General features: G+C 35.2%; 2 protein-coding genes across 4 annotated transcripts; both read left to right on the top strand.

Moving 5' to 3' along the window:
• Positions 1–141: 141 nt before the first annotated feature.
• On the top strand, positions 142–2,679 carry LOC135831263 (mortality factor 4-like protein 1). Of its 2 annotated transcripts, none has more exons than XM_065343624.1 (11): positions 142–349; positions 464–581; positions 653–736; positions 815–912; positions 990–1,111; positions 1,184–1,285; positions 1,364–1,449; positions 1,669–1,771; positions 1,853–1,922; positions 1,996–2,080; positions 2,158–2,679. In XM_065343624.1, exons 1-11 carry the CDS (start codon positions 289–291, stop codon positions 2,264–2,266), a joined length of 1,038 nt encoding a protein of 345 aa, XP_065199696.1. In that variant the 5' UTR covers positions 142–288; the 3' UTR covers positions 2,267–2,679. The 2 variants fall into 2 exon arrangements, with proteins under 2 accessions (XP_065199696.1, XP_065199695.1); XM_065343623.1 differs by having other exon boundaries at positions 144–349; positions 653–738; positions 808–912.
• Positions 2,680–3,631: 952 nt separating this feature from the next.
• Positions 3,632–17,473, top strand: LOC135831261 (heat shock 70 kDa protein II-like). 2 transcript variants are annotated; one of them, XM_065343619.1, is made up of 11 exons: positions 3,632–3,780; positions 3,875–4,014; positions 4,124–4,243; positions 4,472–8,062; positions 12,998–13,146; positions 13,943–14,152; positions 14,245–14,393; positions 14,507–14,716; positions 15,157–16,520; positions 16,650–16,762; positions 16,847–17,473. In XM_065343619.1, the coding sequence occupies exons 6-11, from the start codon at positions 13,951–13,953 to the stop codon at positions 16,867–16,869; spliced, it is 2,061 nt and encodes a 686-aa protein (XP_065199691.1). In that variant the 5' UTR covers positions 3,632–3,780; positions 3,875–4,014; positions 4,124–4,243; positions 4,472–8,062; positions 12,998–13,146; positions 13,943–13,950; the 3' UTR covers positions 16,870–17,473. The 2 variants fall into 2 exon arrangements, with proteins under 2 accessions (XP_065199691.1, XP_065199692.1); XM_065343620.1 differs by lacking the exons at positions 3,632–3,780; positions 3,875–4,014; positions 4,124–4,243; positions 4,472–8,062 and having other exon boundaries at positions 12,801–13,150.
• Positions 17,474–17,897: the final 424 nt, after the last annotated feature.

Here is a 17,897-nt window from a genome sequence, read left to right as displayed (position 1 = left end):
TATGCAGCGCCTCTATGATAGTTTTTCGGTACTAAACTGAAAAAGTTTGCATGCAGCGCGCTCTTACGATAGTTTTTTGTACTAAAATTTTCATCTGGCCTAAAAAAAAATTACCGCTAAAAAATGTTGGAAAAATGATAATGAAGAATTTTATCTGAAGTTTATTTTGTAAAATTGATGTGATACGGCGATAGAAATAATTCATTTGAAATTAGATTACCAATATTCCTTTATGCGTACTCTATTACCAGTTTTCTATTCATTCCAAAGTTGATAATTAGATGAGCAATGTCTTCGAAAGGAGGAGATAAAAATGATAAAAAAATTGAAAAAGGCCGGTTTCAAGAAGGTAATATTACGTTAATTGTGTTAACTTGATAGAATTTTTCAGCTCTATACGATTTATCAAATACATGAAACAATTTGTGAACAATTCATAATGTAAAGTTGTTTAATGTTACAGGTGAGAAGATTCTATGTTACCATGGTCCTTTGATTTACGAAGCAAAGTGTTTGCAAGTGAGGAGAGGTGAAGATGGTGAAATAGAGTATCTTATTCATTATTCCGGCTGGAATAAAAAGTAAATAGAAACCAATTAGTCGTCTGATCATTTGATATTGTATGTATCTATATCAATGATTCGTTTTATAGTTGGGATGAATGGGCCACCGAAGACAGACTGTTGAAATACAGCGATGAAAATGTCGAACGGAAGAAAGAATTGCAAAAACAGCAGTAAGACAACTATGATAGATAGAAATATTCGGGAACTATTCTATTTTACATTAAATTTTCAACTTATTGGTCCGACAGTAAACTGCAACAGAAAAAGAGTAGTAAGAGAAGAACCAGTGTCGGATCCGGTGGAGAAAAAGAAGACAGCAGCTCACGTTCCAATTCTCCGAAACTAAGTAATGTTCTATTTACATGTATTGAGCGTACTTTCTCAATAATATTATTAATTACAACCATCGTTATTCATTTACAGTCAATAGTCGTAGAAGTATCGCAACTCCAGCTACCAAAAGTGTAACTACAATTACAACGCCCAAAGTAGTAGATAAACAAGACTTGAATTCTCGTAAAAAGAAAGACTTCGCACATTCCCCTGTTTGTATTACTCGCTCACATTTCAGTTCAGTTATCGTTATTCTCGTAATAATTCATTTTGGTTACTTTCAGGAACTCGAATTCCACGAATATATCATCGTCAATGTTCAAATTCCGGAAGATTTGAAAAACCTGCTTTTATATGATAATGAATTAATCTGCCGTAGAAAGAAAGTGAGTAGCGATTTCACATAAAAAGGTACTCGAATAATTGATGTTTTTGAATATTTACTAGTGAATCTCATTTTTTAGATAACCAAGGTTCCAGCTCGAGTACCTGTTGATGAGATCACCGAAAAATATGTTTTACATAAAGTTAAAGTTACAGATTCGCAGTTGTAAGTATGATTTTATCGCCATTTTTCCAACCTCTGGTGAAAAAAAATCGTAGGCGAAGAGCTGTATTACCCAGTATGATATTTTGAAATTACTGTATTTTTAAAATGTGTACAGCTCTCTTCATTCATCCTACATATTGAATTTCATTAGCCTAAGACAATACGTTTCTTGCTGTATGCCTGCATAATCAATCTTACATATTTTTTTGTTCATTTCAGAGCGAGTAGATACAAAGAAACGGCGTACGCTTTAAAGCAATATTTTAACGTTGTGGTTTCGCAAAAATTATTATACCCGTTTGAAAAACCTCAGCACATTAAGGTAATTAAACGAACCAATTTTTAGATTATTTATTCTACGCTGATATCAATCTTCATCATTTCGAATGAATTATTGTTTCAGCTAACTGAAACTAAACCAGATTTCGTTCCTAGTTCTGTCTACGGTGTTGCTCAATTTATAAGATTATTTGGTTAGTATAAGGTTCATTAATAGAGGTACCTTGTTCGAAAAAACAGTATAGTGAATAATTTATATGATTACAGTTAAGATAGGCCATTTATTGGCTCATATGCAGTTAGATGATTATGGATCTCACTCCGTTGAAGAAAATATTAACGATTACGTAAGGTACGTCTGCCTAGATAAATGAGCATTTGATTCAAATTCTTGTTTCGTGTAAATAATTGCGGATTTTTTTAACGCAGATATTTAAATCTGAATATTGGCAAATTCATCAATATCGACGACTATCAAAACACCAATTCCGATTACCAACGTAAATTCAAGGATTTATACAAGTTGAAAGGAGTGTAACGCGTCTTTGTGTTTGAAGTTCAGAAAACAAGAAGAAAGTTTTTAAAAATTGTTTTGAATTTGACTGAAGTCATTGCAGAATGATGCAAAGTTTAAGACTTCCAAATAGTTGGTTTAAAATCCCATTATTTTTCCTATTCGAGTTTATAATACTTACCGCGATACCTCGTTACTCTTTAATTAATTTCAGATATATTTAAGAAAACTTCCTTCTCTTTTCCAGAACAATTTCTTGTGAGTTTTTTGTTATTGTTGTTAAATTGCGTTCGAATTCGTAAGACCGTAACAGTGTGTTGGAATGTTCAAAATTTAGACATTCTTTCTAGAATCCTGTTACAGTAATTAATGTGTTTGAGTTTTGAAATTATGTTCCGAGTAAATTTGCCTCGTTTTGTATTAACCGAAGAAGTGATTTTTCACGATCATTGTGCCTATAGGTATTATAGAAGTTTGAATTTTTGTTCAAAAACAAATCAAGGTATAAAACACTAACCTTTTTCCTTTGAATGAAAAAATCAAGCTCTGAAAAACCGATATCAATTCTAAAATAATTCGTGTTAATATCAAACAATTTGTACATAATTATATTGTAAGTATTTTGTATTCTTAAAGTAACCTTTTTCATCATAAATGTCATAATAAATGATTCGAAATTGAATTATTTGAAAATAAATACCTATGCGAATGCAATTCTAAGCTTTTAAATAGTTGCGATTTTTAGAAAATTGGGTCATTTTTTTGATATCTCTACCTGCAGATTTTTAATTTCCAGTTCAATTTCTAAACTCAAATCTAGTTTTGCTACCCAGATTCTCAGTTGTGTTGTTGAATGCGTGATCGCTTCTCCTTTTTTTTCTTCTTTCATAATTTCATGGAATAATGATTCGATGTAGCTGGACGGTGATCAGCATGTATCATTGAGTTAAGAAATTTAGAAAAAAAAACCTGTAGGACATTGGAATTAACGATCAATACTCGATACCGAAACCCAATGATTTTTCTTCGAACATTAAGTTGATATTCTTGCGAAAGTACTGCACCACAAATTTATTTGGCGGAATTCGAGAAAGAACTGAAAACTGAAAAGTAAGAAAAGGTAACAGAAATACCTATTAGCCAATCAAGGTGCAGTATAGCAAAACATTTTTAATGCACGAATAATTTTTAAATTATCAAAAAACTCGATTGAGGTAGTATTTGGTGCCATGCAATGCAGAATCGCCGTTACAGTGACTGGTCATTTTACAAGTTACAACAAGTTTGAATGTTTGGTCAAAATCAAAACGTTCACATGTGTGTATCCGTTGCTAGGACGCGGCCAGTACAAACACATCCTTTTATTCTGATCAAAATCGGCGTTTGACGATTGATAACTGATAATTTAATTTAGCAAAATATTTTTGTGCAATTATTAATTACTTTTGATTCGGTTGTCTTAATTAAACATAAAAATCGAATACCTATTTCCAATGAAAGCCTACTCGTGTCTGTTTGTATATGGCATCGTTCTTTGCGTGAGTGAATTTTTAACATTTCCAGTTACTCGTGATAGTAGTTAATAACTATTATCTAACAATAATATTTTGAAATTATAAAATGCTTGTTCAGGTGATTTCAATCACAAATTGTACGCAAGAAACAATTGAGCCTGTCCAGTGGCCAGAAGTAAGGGGTTACGTCGAAGCAGGATGTGAATCCGTTTTTAGTTTCTCTCATCCAGAGCCGTTTGATATAACTTTGATTTCAAAGTGAGTATCGGATTTCCGTAAAGAATAACCTGATTCGTAAATTGACGTATGACTATACTTCATATGATGTAATTAACTACTTATTGCATATACGAACGTTTGTGTTTAGGATCGGTGACGCTGATCTATACGTTTCAGACACTCGTCAATTACCACCACCTTACGAACCAGACGCCTACATTTTTCATTCAGCGACTTGCGGTGTCGATAAAGTACATATTCACAAAGGGTAAATTTGATTTGATTTTTTATCTCAGGTTATTAGAATAGGATTTCGTTTGAGTTTTTAGGTTATTCGATGAGAATTTAAGTAGGCTATAGTACCTATACGAATAGTCTTGCATTTATCGTCACACGATGAATGTTAAAATTGATGGCATTCTGTTGACGATCGAGAGTTTTTCGTCATTATTGAATTTATGAAACGTGGCGATTTGAAAAGTGATTTTTTTTTCAGTTTAAAAAGACCGATATACGTTACGGTGTATGGTCATTGGTCATCCGTACTTCAAATTTTCCGTTTACGAATTGAACATCACCTCCAGAGCAAGTACGGAGGAAGATAATACAGGGTGTTCCAGAATAACCTTTCACATTTTGGTGAGCACTGATCTGCGTTCAAATGGTGTTAGGGGAATGGTAAAAGCGGTTCCAGGTAGCCAACACATGCCGAATTATGTTTCAGTATTAATTTTTTACCATGGAGAAGTGGACGGCTGTGCAGCGCGCTTTTATTGTAAAGGCCTTTTTCAAAAATAATGACTCTTACATTAGTGCAATTCGTGCCTTCCGCAAACATTTTAAACTTACCGGTAAAAGTGAAGTGCCATCGAGGCCAACAGTGAAATTATGGGTAAAAAACTTCGAGAAAACCGCTCATGCTTGTAAAAATAAGCCTACAGGTCGGAAAAGATCAGTAAGAACGCCAGAAACAACGGACCGAGTAAGGCATTCAGTACAGACTACCCCTACCACTTCAATACGTAAACGAGCGTTAAATTTAAAAATCAAACCAACTTCTCTGCAACGAATTTTATCTGAAGACCTCAGTTTCCATCCATATAAGATTTTAATCATTCAAAAGTTACAAAAAACTGATTTTGTGAGAAGAAAATCATTTGCCGAGGATATGCTTACAAGAATTGATACTGGTGAGATTCCATTGAACTCGTTACTCTTTACTGATGAAGCTCATTTTTATCTAAACGGTGATGTGAATAAACAAAATATGCGCTACTGGTCGACAGAGAATCCGATGATAATACACGAGAAACCTCTACACTCCGCTAAGTTGACTGTTTGGATGGGCGTGGCTAAATTCGGTATAGTGGGACCGTATGTGTTTGATGAAACGGTGAACGGTGAGAGGTATCGCAAAGAGATGGTCTATACTCACCACGTTCATGGAACATAACAATGAAGTATCAGTGCAGATTCGTTCTTTTTTGCTAGTTGCGAGCGCGTACGCGTACATGTATACGCGCGCGTGGGGGGGTAGTTTTCGTCGCTGTTTGCCAGCTTGTATACCGAACGAAAACGCTATTCGATAAGCAGTGTCGATGGCTGAGTGGTGAAAGATATGGATTACAGTGCGGAAGGTCTAGAGATCGATCCCCGCCAGATCCTGAAAATTTTTTTAAATTTTTTTTCGATTCAAATTTTTTTCAAATTGATTATTGAACGATCATGTGAATTTATTTTATTTTTTCCTTCTTTTTCGTCACGAATACTGTTTTTTTGGATAGTGCGCGCATTAGGCGAGGCGAAGCCGAGCCGTTTAAAATTTATATTTCACTCGATGAGCATTACTCCCCTTGGTGAGTTCAGACGGAGGCTGGACATTTACCGTGTATGTAGCACTTGCGGTTGTTTATAAAAAAACTGTACTCACCGACAGTGCTGTGAGAACGCGGAAGTGCTCGTTCCCGTTCCCGTTCTTTGTTCTCACAATAAAGAACGCCGTTCTTTGTTCCTTATCACTCCCAAAAATCTAACACCTCGTTCCTGTTATCCTGTTCCTAGTTCTTATGCTTCATAAGCAGAAGCGTTCCCGTTCCCGTTCCCGTTCTCGTTCTCAATCAAATTTCCAAAATTTACGTTCCTGTGTTCCCGTTCCCGTTCCCAATAGGGTTCTGTGGTACAAGCGAAGCCATTTTTGATGGAAATTTTTTCATTTTCTTCTATTGTACCCAAAAACTACTAAAAGTTTGTGGAAAAAGCATATTTTTTCCTATTTTTCAGAGTTTTGGGAGGTAATTTGAGAACCCTGAAAGAACATCTAAGAATGGCAAATTAGCACTCCGTTCCCGTTCCCGTTCTCGTTCTCACAAATTTAATGTTCTCATTCTCAGTAAGAACGTTCTTCAAGAGGATTTGTGTGATTATCCGTTCGTTCTTTGAAGGAAATTTGAAAAGTTGCGTTCTTTATGCGTTCCCGTTCCCGTTTTCGTTCGTTCTCACAGCACCAGGGATGGAAGAGCCGGGAGCGAGCCGGAGCCAGAGTCTGAAAGAGCCGGATTTTTTGAGGAGCTAGAGCCAGAGCCAAGAGCCAAATAAATGAAAGTGCAGAAAAACATCAAGAGCTCTCTTGCAAAAGAGCTCCTTATTTTACTCAAGAGAGCCATCATCATAAGGAGTCTTTAACCTGGAAAGAGCCAGAGCCGAGTGGGAGCCCACAAAATTTTTCAGGCTCTTTGGCTCCCTAAAATTAGAGAAAAAAGTAAAAAAATGCGCACAATTTTATTAAAAATTTCTACTTTCAACTCACATTTGTGAAGAAAATGAAGAATTTCTAAGTTTGTTTCCTCATTGAGAAATGAAATGAAAATAACTGCAGTGTATTTTCATTTTTTTCATCGTTTTTCACGAATTTTGAACTCTAATTTAAAGAGCCAAGAGCCAGAGCTGGAGCTGGAGTGGGAGCCGAGAAATTGGAAGAGGGAGCCAAGAGTCAAAGAGCGGAGTCGGAAAGAATTGAGGAGCGAGCAAGGAGCCAAAGAGCTCATGTAAAGAAAAAGATCCAAGAGCCAAGAGCGAGCCAGAGCTGAAACTTGCGGGGAGCTGAGCCAGAGCCAAGAGCAGGAGCCCTGAATTCAAGGCTCTTCCATCCCTGCACAGCACTGCTCACCGAGGCCGAAGACCGAGGGAAGTTAACAGACATAGTATGAACAACAAAGCGACCCGCGCAACCGAGGCGAAGCCGAGGTGAGCGGACACAACGCCCCCCAACACTGAAAACAGCTATTTTACCAAAATACAAAAATTGCAATGAAAAAAATTTTAAATCGAAATAAAATACGCGAAAGGATGCTCGTAAAGCAGTGCCGTATGAGTGTTGAGTGATGGATCAGATGAGATCGGAAATCGAACATATGATTCAGTCAGTCGTTCACTTGTGTTCCATGAACGTGGTGAGTATAGACCATCTCTATCGCAAAATGTTAAACGAGTTTCTCATTCCTGAATTGAAACGCAGACACAAGTATAGAGTTACTTGGTTCCAACAGGATGGCGCTACCTGTCATTCCGCAACGGACACGATTTCTTTATTGCGTGAGCATTTTGGTCATCGAATAATTTCGCTGAACACAGAAATTTCATGGCCACCTCGATCCCCTGATTTTTCAGTATGTGATTTTTTTTTATGGGGTTACCTCAAGTCAAAAGTATATCAAGATGATCCTAGGACTCTGAAACAGCTCCTAGATAATATTATTCGTGAATCAAGACTGATTAGAAGAGAAATGCTCAACAAAGTGTTCAATAATTTTAAAAAACGTTTGGTCGATTGTGTCAAAAATGATGGAAAACATCTTGGTGGAATAATTTTTAAAACTTAATTTATAATGAAAACTCAAATATATGGTCTAAAAACGGCACATTTCTACTTCATTTTGGTTATAAAAAAATTTCCGTAACCATTTTTCTCTCAGAGCTACTAATAAAACAAAAGTGAAAGGTTATTCTGGAACACCCTGTATAAACTTTGAGTTATGGGACGTGAACCGGACGTGATTGAAGATTCTCCTCTATCTTCATTCTACGAAAGGTAAAGATTTAAATTCTACAGTAGTGTTATTCCCGCACAATTTCATTAAATAGAGTTGGAAATCCGAAATTAATTCTGCAAATTAATTTCAATACGCTGCGAAGTCGACTGCAGGTAAATTTCAAGTCGTTTTGGAGCCTCCAGCAATTTTTTGGAAATTACTGGAGCCTCAAGTAAATTTTTGAAACTTTGGAAAGCTGAAATTAACTATGCACCCCAATTTTAACAATCTCTGAAGACGACTTCAGGTGGGTTCATATAATTTTGGAGCCTCCAGTAACTTTCTGAAAGGTTTCATGGCGTTTTTAGGAGAATTGAAATTTCCAAAAAGTAGCTGGAAGCTTCAAAACCACTTGAAACCATCATTACTACCATTAGTTTGCAGAGTAAATTTCGGATTTGCTAACCCCATTTGATGAAATTTTGGGGAAATTTCAAGTTTCAAAAATCTACTGGAGGCTCCAGTAATTTTCAAAAAATCGCTGGAGGCTCCAAAACGACTTGAAATTTACCTGTAGCCGACTTCGCAGCGTACCTATTGAAATTAGTTTGCAGATTCATTTGATGAATATTATGTGAGAATTTCGAGTTTCAAAAATCTACTGGAGGCTCCAGAACTGGTCAAAACGGTTTGAAACCATTTCCAATCGATTTGGCAGGTCGAAAATAGGGCATATCCCAAATTTCAGCTTTCTAGCTCAATTTGGTAGAATTTTGATTTTTTCCCCTCATTTTTGGCCTAAATTCGATTTTCAAAAATTCACCAAAAATCGAAAAAGGCATTTTAGCACTTGAAATGTTGACAGGTGATGAATTTTTACCTGCTCTTTCGATCTACTTTTGTACGTTTTAAAAAATGTTATGCTAGTCTCATGTTGGAACGCAAAATCGGCGATTTCGGCTGACCTGTCAATCAAAATGGCTACAGGCAATTCTGTAAGTAGGGCCACCTTTTTTTTTTGAGGACAAGGGCTGGAAATGTTCCTTAGGATTCCCCCTTTAAGAAAAAAGTTGTCCCAGAGGATCGGAAGGGGGTGCAAGTGATCCTTATGCGCGACCCCAAACTAACAGAGTTGGAAAAAAAACAAAAAAAACGTTTTTTTTTGTTTCAAACAGTTTTTGTTTTAAACAAATGTTAAAAACAGTTCCATCGATTCGTTGTTTAAAACAGTGTTTAAAACATGTTTAAAACACGTTTTAAACAAAATTTTGAATAAATAAGCAAAATGAATAGGTAGTCAAAACTCAAATCTCAAAAGTCTAACTTTTGTTGTTTAAATTTCATTCATCATGTAGTGTTCTTTCTGCCAACGATTGAAATTTCTGTTTATCATTTTTATATTGGTTATCAAATTATTTTTAAATGTGACTGTGATTGTAAAAAATTGAGAATTTCGTGAGAAAAATAGAAAAAAAGATGTTTTTTTTCCATTTCAAAAAAACAACGTTTAAAACGTTTTAAACACTTTCCTTGTTTTAAACACTTCAATTTTTTTGGGGCTGTTTAAAACACTGTTTTAAATACTGTTTTAAACATGTCTGGTTTTTTTTGCCAACCCTGCAAACTAATCAGAATAGGATTAAATTTCACAATACATTTCAATACTTCAACGAATATGGTTTTTGCGTCTTTTTGAGAAATATTGAGCCCAAAATTGGCTAATTATTTTTGGAATTTTTAGAAAAAAGTCAGACCTAACAAAGAGGTTTTAAAGTACATTATGATAAATTGACAATTTTGACCCTATTTGTTCATACTTACACATTTACTTCGCTTTTTTCCACCTCAAAATCTCTAGTTTTTCTTTTTAGTGCGTGGTAAAAATAAAAATACATGAGTAGGCATTGAATTAACTTTCTTTTTTTACATTTTCAATTATCAGTAAAATTCTAATGAATTTGTAATTTTTTCTCCAAGTTTTCATATCATGCTTATTGCTTATCCAATTTTTATGTAGATACGAGTAGGTATTTTTTTAAATGAAGAGTGATATTCCAAAACTCGCTTTGTCCATTTTTATCAAAGTTGGGTTTTCAGTGGTACCTGGTAGATGAAGTATTAACTCACATTCCTACATCATCAACCTACCAAAATGAGGTGTTAAACTCACCTAAATAGCCAATTCAATAAAAATTAAAAAAAAAAATAATGTTCCAAAACGCGCTTTGTTCATTTTTATTGAAATTTTTTTCAGCAGTATTTAGTGGATGAAATGTATACCTACACTCCTACATCATAAATCCACCCAAATAAAGTGCTAAACTCGCCTAAAAAGCCAATTTACCCGTTTAAAGGGAAACTGTTTTTCCTGTCTCCTGAAAAGTTGTGAAAATGGACAAAGCGAGTTTTGGAATATCACTCTTCAAATACTCGTTACTAGTATGTATAAACTCATAGAATAATTGAAAGGAGATCTTTCCAATTTTTAAAAATTCCATCAACTATAAGACTAAAAAATAAAAATTAAACATAATAATTGTGGCTGAATGATGGCTATAGCCATAGGGATACCTTGTCTAAGTAGGTCAGAAATTTCAAGCATTTTGATTCATTTGGAAATGTCTGTTATGAAAAATAAATTATAGAAATTTCCCCGTATAGCTCCAATTGTACAGTAGGTGGGTAGGTAGGTACTCACATTTTCAGAAGTTTCATAATTTTGAAAAATTGATCAAAAATAATTTTCAGTCGTTTCTAAATTCTAATTGAAGTGGGGAAAAATATTTTATCAATTTTTTTGTGTTAAAATTATAACGCCCACTCTGTTTGGAAATCGGAAAATTAAATAATCGTTGGCAGGGTATTTTCCCTCCTTTTAGATGAAATCAAAAAAACCTATCTTAGACACCGGTACCAGGATTGTGTTCAGTGGCTAAAGGCAATCGATTAGTGTTCGATTCCTCGAATTTCGAGCAAGGTCATCTCACCTGTAAGCACCAAGCAAATAGCTGAACTAACAATGAAGATATACAGTTAGTGCCGAAAATATTCGGTTTGAATTTAGCGTCATTGTTTATCGTTGCCTGCTCGCGTAATTATAACGATCGGTCAAAAGTAATTAGTGATTCTGAAAGCTCAAATCTTCCTCTTTCAGAATCACTATTCACTTTTGCCCGTTTGTGCTTTTAACCGGGAGAAAAATGAATATTCGTAAAACAAGTCAAAAATAGGCGTTCCATAAATATTCGGTTTCAATAAAAAAACAAAACAAATAATGATACGCTCCGGGAAAAAGTACAATGCGTCGGCAAAGGTCAAGTCGGAGATATTCACACTACAAATACGGCACACATTACGCACATTTCAAGACAAACCGTGCTCAGAAATGTTGAAAATTACCGAATTTATTCAACTTTGATGTTGAAGTGTTGAAATAGTTCATTTCGACATGAAATGACACGTTTCCCGGGGTAATTTTTCGCGTAGAATTCGATGCTGCAGTCTAAGTTTTTGTAAAACCAACTTGAGTACGCTTATTTTTGAAAAATTGTCTAAAATCTCACCGAAATAAACATGAGAAAATTTTCAGTCTTTTAGTTTTTCGCATATACAGGACGAACTGCACGTCCTACCAAAAATCTGTTACAGTGATCTGAAAGAGAATTAAATTTTCTACAATTTCGTTCATGAAATTTTTTGCTAGGATGCTTTGTTTCAAAACTGTAGATCTTTGAAGTTGGAGCAACTTTAAAAGCTCACCGAAATTGACATGAGAAAATTTTCAGTCTTTTAGTTTTTCGCATATGCCGGACGAACTGTGCGTACCAGCAAAAAGCTGTTACGGTGATCTGAAAGAGAATTGAATTTTCTACAATTTCGTTCATGAAATTTTTTGCTAGGACGCTTCCTTTCATAACTGTAGATCTTTGAAGTTGGAGTAACGAAAAATTGATCTTAAAGTTGATCTTTGTATGAGACCAACTTTTCGTTACTCCAACTTCAAAGATCTACAGTTTTGAAACAAAGCATCCTAGCAAAAAATTTCATGAACGAAATTGTAGAAAATTCAATTCTCTTTCAGATCACCGTAACAGATTTTTGCTGGTACGTACAGTTCGTCCGGCATATGCGAAAAACTAAAAGACTGAAAATTTTATCATGTTCATTTCGGTGAGCTTTTATACAATTTTTCGAAAATAAACGTACTCAAGTTGGTTTTACAAAAACTTAGACTGCAGCATCGAATTCTACGCGAAAAATTACCCCGGGAAACGTGTCATTTCATGTCGAAATGAACTATTTCAACACTTCAACATCAAAGTTGAATAAATTCGGTAATTTTCAACATTTCTGAGCACGGTTTGTCTTGAAATGTGCGTAATGTGTGCCGTATTTGTAGTGTGAATATCTCCGACTTGACCTTTACCGACGTATTGTACTTTTTCCTGGAGCGTATCATTATTTGTTTTGTTTTTTTATTGAAACCGAATATTTTTGGAACGCCTATTTTTGACTTGTTTTACGAATATTCATTTTTCTCCCAGTTAAAAGCACAAACGGGCAAAAGTGAATAGTGATTCTGAAAGAGGAAGATTTGAGCTTTCAGAATCACTAATTACTTTTGACCGATCGTTATAATTACGCGAGCAGGCAACGAAAAACAATGACGCTAAATTCAAACCGAATATTTTCGGCACTAACTGTACATATGTATATGTGTTCATTGTGTTCATCCCTCAATCTAATCATGTGTGTGTGTGTGTGTGTGTGTGTGTGTGTGTGTGTGTAGGTACTAGGTAGGTACTAGGTATAGTGAAAGTGATCTTCGAACTTCCCTCCACCCACAACAACTCGTTTTTCGTACCATCCCCCATCCATGCCCATCCAGCTGATCCAGCTACTGCCAAAATCACGTGTGCATTGTTTGAATACAAACCTCACTCAGTAACTGATAAAGCCATCGAATAGCATTTCTCCTCGTCCTCTGCTTCCAGCTTCGGGCTTCGGCATTTATTTACAGTAATACTTGGATTTGGAATTTGGATTCCACTGTATGGTTGGTGTTCTGTTTTACTCCAATTTGTCGAGAAAAATTTGATACATTGGTACCTACGTTGAGTGTACATCTTTGGCGAAAAAAAAAGTGAGTAAGTTTTTTCAGTTTTGATTTACGTATTTCTAGATTAGATTATGTATCTTGTACGAACAATGCACAAAGGAATAAGGAATATATCATCAGTTGAGTTAGATGCTCGTACTGCGATATACTTTTAGGTATACCTTAAAAATCTAAATAATTAATTTCTTTCTTATGATCTCATCTTTAAAAAAAACTAAGTACGAATCACTTGTAGATTCTGCGAGTCAACGACCACGTGTGGTTACTCTAGACAAGGGTCCTGCTTGATGATAATTGATAAGTAATTTTGATTCGCCTCCAGTGCTTTCAATTTTATAATTTTTGTTAGGGTGAAATATGTATGTAGTTCTGCTCAAATCGAAATTGAAAAAAGTTTGTTTCAAGACTTCTTTTAAACACAAGGTGCTCAAAAATATCGAGCACCCCCAAAAAAGTTTTGTGTCAGTGTCAACTGTGTCAAGTCATCAAGTGTTTCAGTTTGTCACAGTGAATGATAATAATGATAGCACATGATTGGTTGTTGGACTGGCGTGATAACTTTCCACCAATCATATGCATCTAGTTCATGTTGCCAACCTCTATTTTTAACAAAAAACGTTCTTTGGGGTACTTAATATTTTTGGGCGCCCTGTAGCTGTCTCTGCCTCTTGAAATTTCAAATAGGTATGCAGTCATGATTACGCTCCATCAAAAGTACATACTTATAGATAGGGCAGTCTATCAGACATCTGAACCAAAACCAAAGTAAAAGTAGAAAGTACTTCATTATTGTTAATAAAAAATTTGTAATTTTTGATAGGAACTCAAATGGATGCTCCAGCAATTGGAATAGATTTGGGTACTACGTACTCTTGCGTTGGTGTTTTCCAGCATGGAAAGGTTGAAATTATCGCCAACGATCAAGGTAGCAGAACCATGCCAAGTTACGTGAGCTTTATTGGCGATGAAGTATTGATTGGCGATGCAGCGAAAAGTCAATCTACGAGAAACCTAAATAATACGATTTTCGGTAAGTTTCTGGTTACTCCTTGTATTCGTAAGTACCAGGTACTAATTATGGTATACAGTCCGTTCGATAATATTCTTCTTCTTCATTTTCAGATGCCAAGAGATTGATCGGTCGTGAATTCGATGATGTTTCGGTACAAAATGATATGAAACACTGGCCTTTCCAAGTCATCAATGATAACAAGAGACCAAAAATTAAAGTTGAAATCAAAGGTGCTTCTAAAACGTATTTTCCAGAAGAAGTGAGTGAAAATAGATACAAAACTACGAATAGATATTTTAAAAATCGGTACACATTTTGTGGTACATGCATCACAAATGTAGGTATTTACTTTTTGACTGAATTTTTCTGCAGATATCTTCGATGGTATTACAAAAAATGAAGGACACTGCCGAAGCATATTTGGGTAAAACGGTAAAAAATGCTGTGATCACTGTACCTGCCTATTTTAACGATTCGCAAAGAGCAGCTACAATAGATGCCGCTAGAATTGCAGGCTTGAACGTATTGCGTATCATTAATGAACCTACAGCTGCTGCCATTGCTTATGGTCTAGAAAAAAAAGTACGTATACTTTACATAAGTAGATATTACTTTTATGTTTCATGAACTGCCAAGACAAGCCACCTCTGGGTCACTTGGTCATTTTTTTTCTTAGGTACCTTGTACACCTACTGAAACATGCAAGAAACTTCTGAGGTGGCTCTTGAAAACATTTCGGTGGCTCTAATGAAAAATTCAAGAGTCCAAAGATTTTTAAATCTTTCAAAATTACTCATTTTGATTTTTTTTTTTCAAAGTAAAATGGGTAAAGAAATTATAAAAATTCGCCAAAAACTGATAAATGAATTTAAGCAGTTGAAATTTCTGCTAGTGGTGTATTTTTGAGCACTTTTTCCTTGGGTATCCTTTACTCTGATTCAAAAATTTCAGTCCCTGTTAGAATGAAAAAAAATAACATGATACTAATATTATGTACGAGTAATTCGTTTCAATTTTTTCAGGACTCCACAGAGCGTAACGTATTGATTTTCGATCTCGGTGGCGGAACATTCGACGTTTCCATTCTGACAATTCAAAACGACGTCTTCGAAGTGATCTCAACCGCCGGCGATACTCATTTGGGAGGTGAAGATTTTGACAACAGGATGGTCAATTATTTCGCCGACGAATTCAAACGTAAATACAATAAAGATCTCTTCAACAATAAAAAAGCCTTACGACGTTTGCGAACCGCTTGCGAACGAGCTAAGAGAACTTTATCGTCAGCGACTGTAGCAGAAATCGAAATCGAAGCACTTCAGGATGATATTGATTTCTGCAGTTCCATCTCACGTGCTCGTTTCGAAGAATTGAATTCGGACTTCTTTCGAAACGCAATGGTTCTGGTTGAAAAAGCCATTCAAGATGCTGAAATGGATAAAACTCGAATCGATCACGTCGTTTTGGTAGGCGGTTCATCTCGAATTCCGAAAATACAAAAAATGCTGCGAGATTTTTTCGGCGGTAAAGAATTGAACAAGACGATTAACCCGGACGAAGCTGTAGCTTATGGAGCTGCCATACAAGCTGCCATTTTGAATGGCGACAAATCGAATATTGTACAAGATATAGTGTTATTCGACGTAACACCGTTGTCGTTAGGTGTTGCTGTTAACGATGGCATCATGTCTGTGGTCATCAAACATAATACTACCATTCCAGCCAGAGCAACTGGTTTTTATCAGACGAAGGGTGATAATCAAGCGAGGGCTCTTTTTGAAGTATACGAAGGTGAATTTGAAAAATGCCAAGATAATTACTTCCTTGGTAGATTCCTGCTTAACGGTTTGCCTCCTGGCCCAGCTGGAGAAGCTAAAATGGACGCAACGTTCGAAATCGATGCTAACGGTATCTTGACTGTATCTGCGGTGGAACTATCAACCGGTATCAGGAACCAAATTACCATCGCGTACAATAAAGGTCGTTTAAGTAAGGATGAAGTCGACCGTATGATCGCCGAAGCCCAACAATATCGAATTATCGACAAAAAACGAAAAGATGTATTAGCCGCCAAAGACTCATTAGAGTCGTACTGCATCGACGTGATGAACATCTTGGATAATAAAAAATTGAACGATGAAATCGACAAAGTGGATAAAGATATGATTTTGAAAAAATGCGAAGAAACCATCGCCTGGTTAAATTCTATCCAATCGATTGAAAAAGAAGCCAAACAGTTGCTCGAAGAGAAGCTAGAAGAATTGCAAATTGTATTCGATGCTATCATTTGGATCGCTCGTTATCCTAATAAGAAGATCGATAAATACTGCGAAATATTGAACGTATCAAAAAATTCCTCGATTGATGAAATTCGACAAGCCTACAGGTAATATTTTACGAAGTTTTGGAATCTGAATAAGGCTTCAACTTTTAAAAATGTTAAAAATTAGGTAGTCGATAAAAAAACACTATCGCTTACCTTATTTTAGGATTAATTTTTGAACGTAATTTGCAGGGAATTAGGTTCAATATATCACCCGGACAGATACGAAGGAGACAAAGATATCGCGCAGATGTATTGGATAACCATTTGTAAAGCAAAACAAGCCCTCGTCAATAATTATTCAGGTATAGAAATATAGAATATCTACCTAAAACATTTTATAATTTTCGAAAAAAAAATTAATTACTATTTCCGTTTCTTTTTTGCAGCGAAAAGAATGAAATTTCATTGACTCTGATGCTTCGTGATTACTTATGCTAGTAAACCAGTGTGCGACAAATTTAATTGGATACATCATATTTCACCTATTTTTCGATTTAAAGATCGTAGATCCCAATAAGTATTTTGGCAAATTCAAATATGTATCTGGAGAGTACTGAAATGAAATGCGGTTCAGCTTCCTCATGGATAACTATTTTTTGTAGCAGATTTCGTTGGCTCATGATCTCATTACAGGACATATTTTAATTTCATCGCTGACGGGTCGAAGCCTATAAGGGAGTGGAGAGTATCTGCTATAGATTAGTAATTCTAAGTATTGTGAGTATTTTATAGTTTTTTGTGTGTGTGTTGTACTTTTTTATACACTTTATACAGATTTTTTTGTCGGATTGTGTGATTTTGAAGATTATTCCGGTACTGACAATTGCATTTAAAGTAATAATAGATCTCTGACGTAGAATTTGAGGGTTAGTTTTGGAAATTCAGACACATTCGCCTTCTATGTGAAAAAATATATTTTTAAATGGTATTTAAAATTATCTACCTAATTATTTAGTAGGTTACTAGGTTTACATTTACACTTATTTAATATTACTCAGTACATTAGTATACCTCATTCATATTTGTTTTTTGGAAAAAGTACAGGTGTTCTTATATCATGGTTCATGATGGAACCGTAGAATATTTGTCTTGGGCAATCATCAGATTGAAGAATTATAACACGTTTATCCGATTTGAGGAGTTTAGGATTCGTGGTTTCGAAAAAAAGCAATTGTTTCATGCGACTTACTGAGTGTTTATTTCCGTCAATTGGTTCGGAATGTATTAAAATATTTATGAAATCGAGGTCTTGTAATTGAAAATCATAACTCGACATATAGTCGAATAAAAATTTAAAAAACGAGTTATTATCGTCTAAATCAACCTTAAAGATATGCAATTTCGTAAGTACAGCGTGAGAAATGTAATCAAAAAATTTGCTGTATACAGCAATTGAAGCCGAAAAGGTAGTATACAATTCAGTGAGATTGTTTGAAA

Source organism: Planococcus citri, chromosome 1, assembly GCF_950023065.1.
Source record: "Planococcus citri chromosome 1, ihPlaCitr1.1, whole genome shotgun sequence".
NCBI classification, from domain to species: domain Eukaryota; kingdom Metazoa; phylum Arthropoda; class Insecta; order Hemiptera; family Pseudococcidae; genus Planococcus; species Planococcus citri.
Note: the sequence above shows the minus strand (reverse complement) of the source record. Positions and strands in the feature narration are given on the sequence as shown.

Bases quoted from the DNA above. Each gene is read 5' to 3' on its own strand.
- LOC135831263 (XM_065343623.1), top strand. From the start codon at position 289: ATGTCTTCGAAAGGAGGAGATAAAAATGATAAAAAAATTGAAAAAGGC. The intron at 913-989 runs GTAATGTTCTAT...ATTCATTTACAG, and splicing joins TTCCAATTCTCCGAAACTAA to TCAATAGTCGTAGAAGTATC. The intron at 2,081-2,157 runs GTACGTCTGCCT...TTTTTAACGCAG, and splicing joins AATATTAACGATTACGTAAG to ATATTTAAATCTGAATATTG.
- LOC135831261 (XM_065343619.1), top strand. From the start codon at position 13,951: ATGGATGCTCCAGCAATTGGAATAGATTTGGGTACTACGTACTCTTGC. The intron at 14,153-14,244 runs GTAAGTTTCTGG...CTTCATTTTCAG, and splicing joins CCTAAATAATACGATTTTCG to ATGCCAAGAGATTGATCGGT. The intron at 16,763-16,846 runs GTATAGAAATAT...TCTTTTTTGCAG, and splicing joins CCTCGTCAATAATTATTCAG to CGAAAAGAATGAAATTTCAT.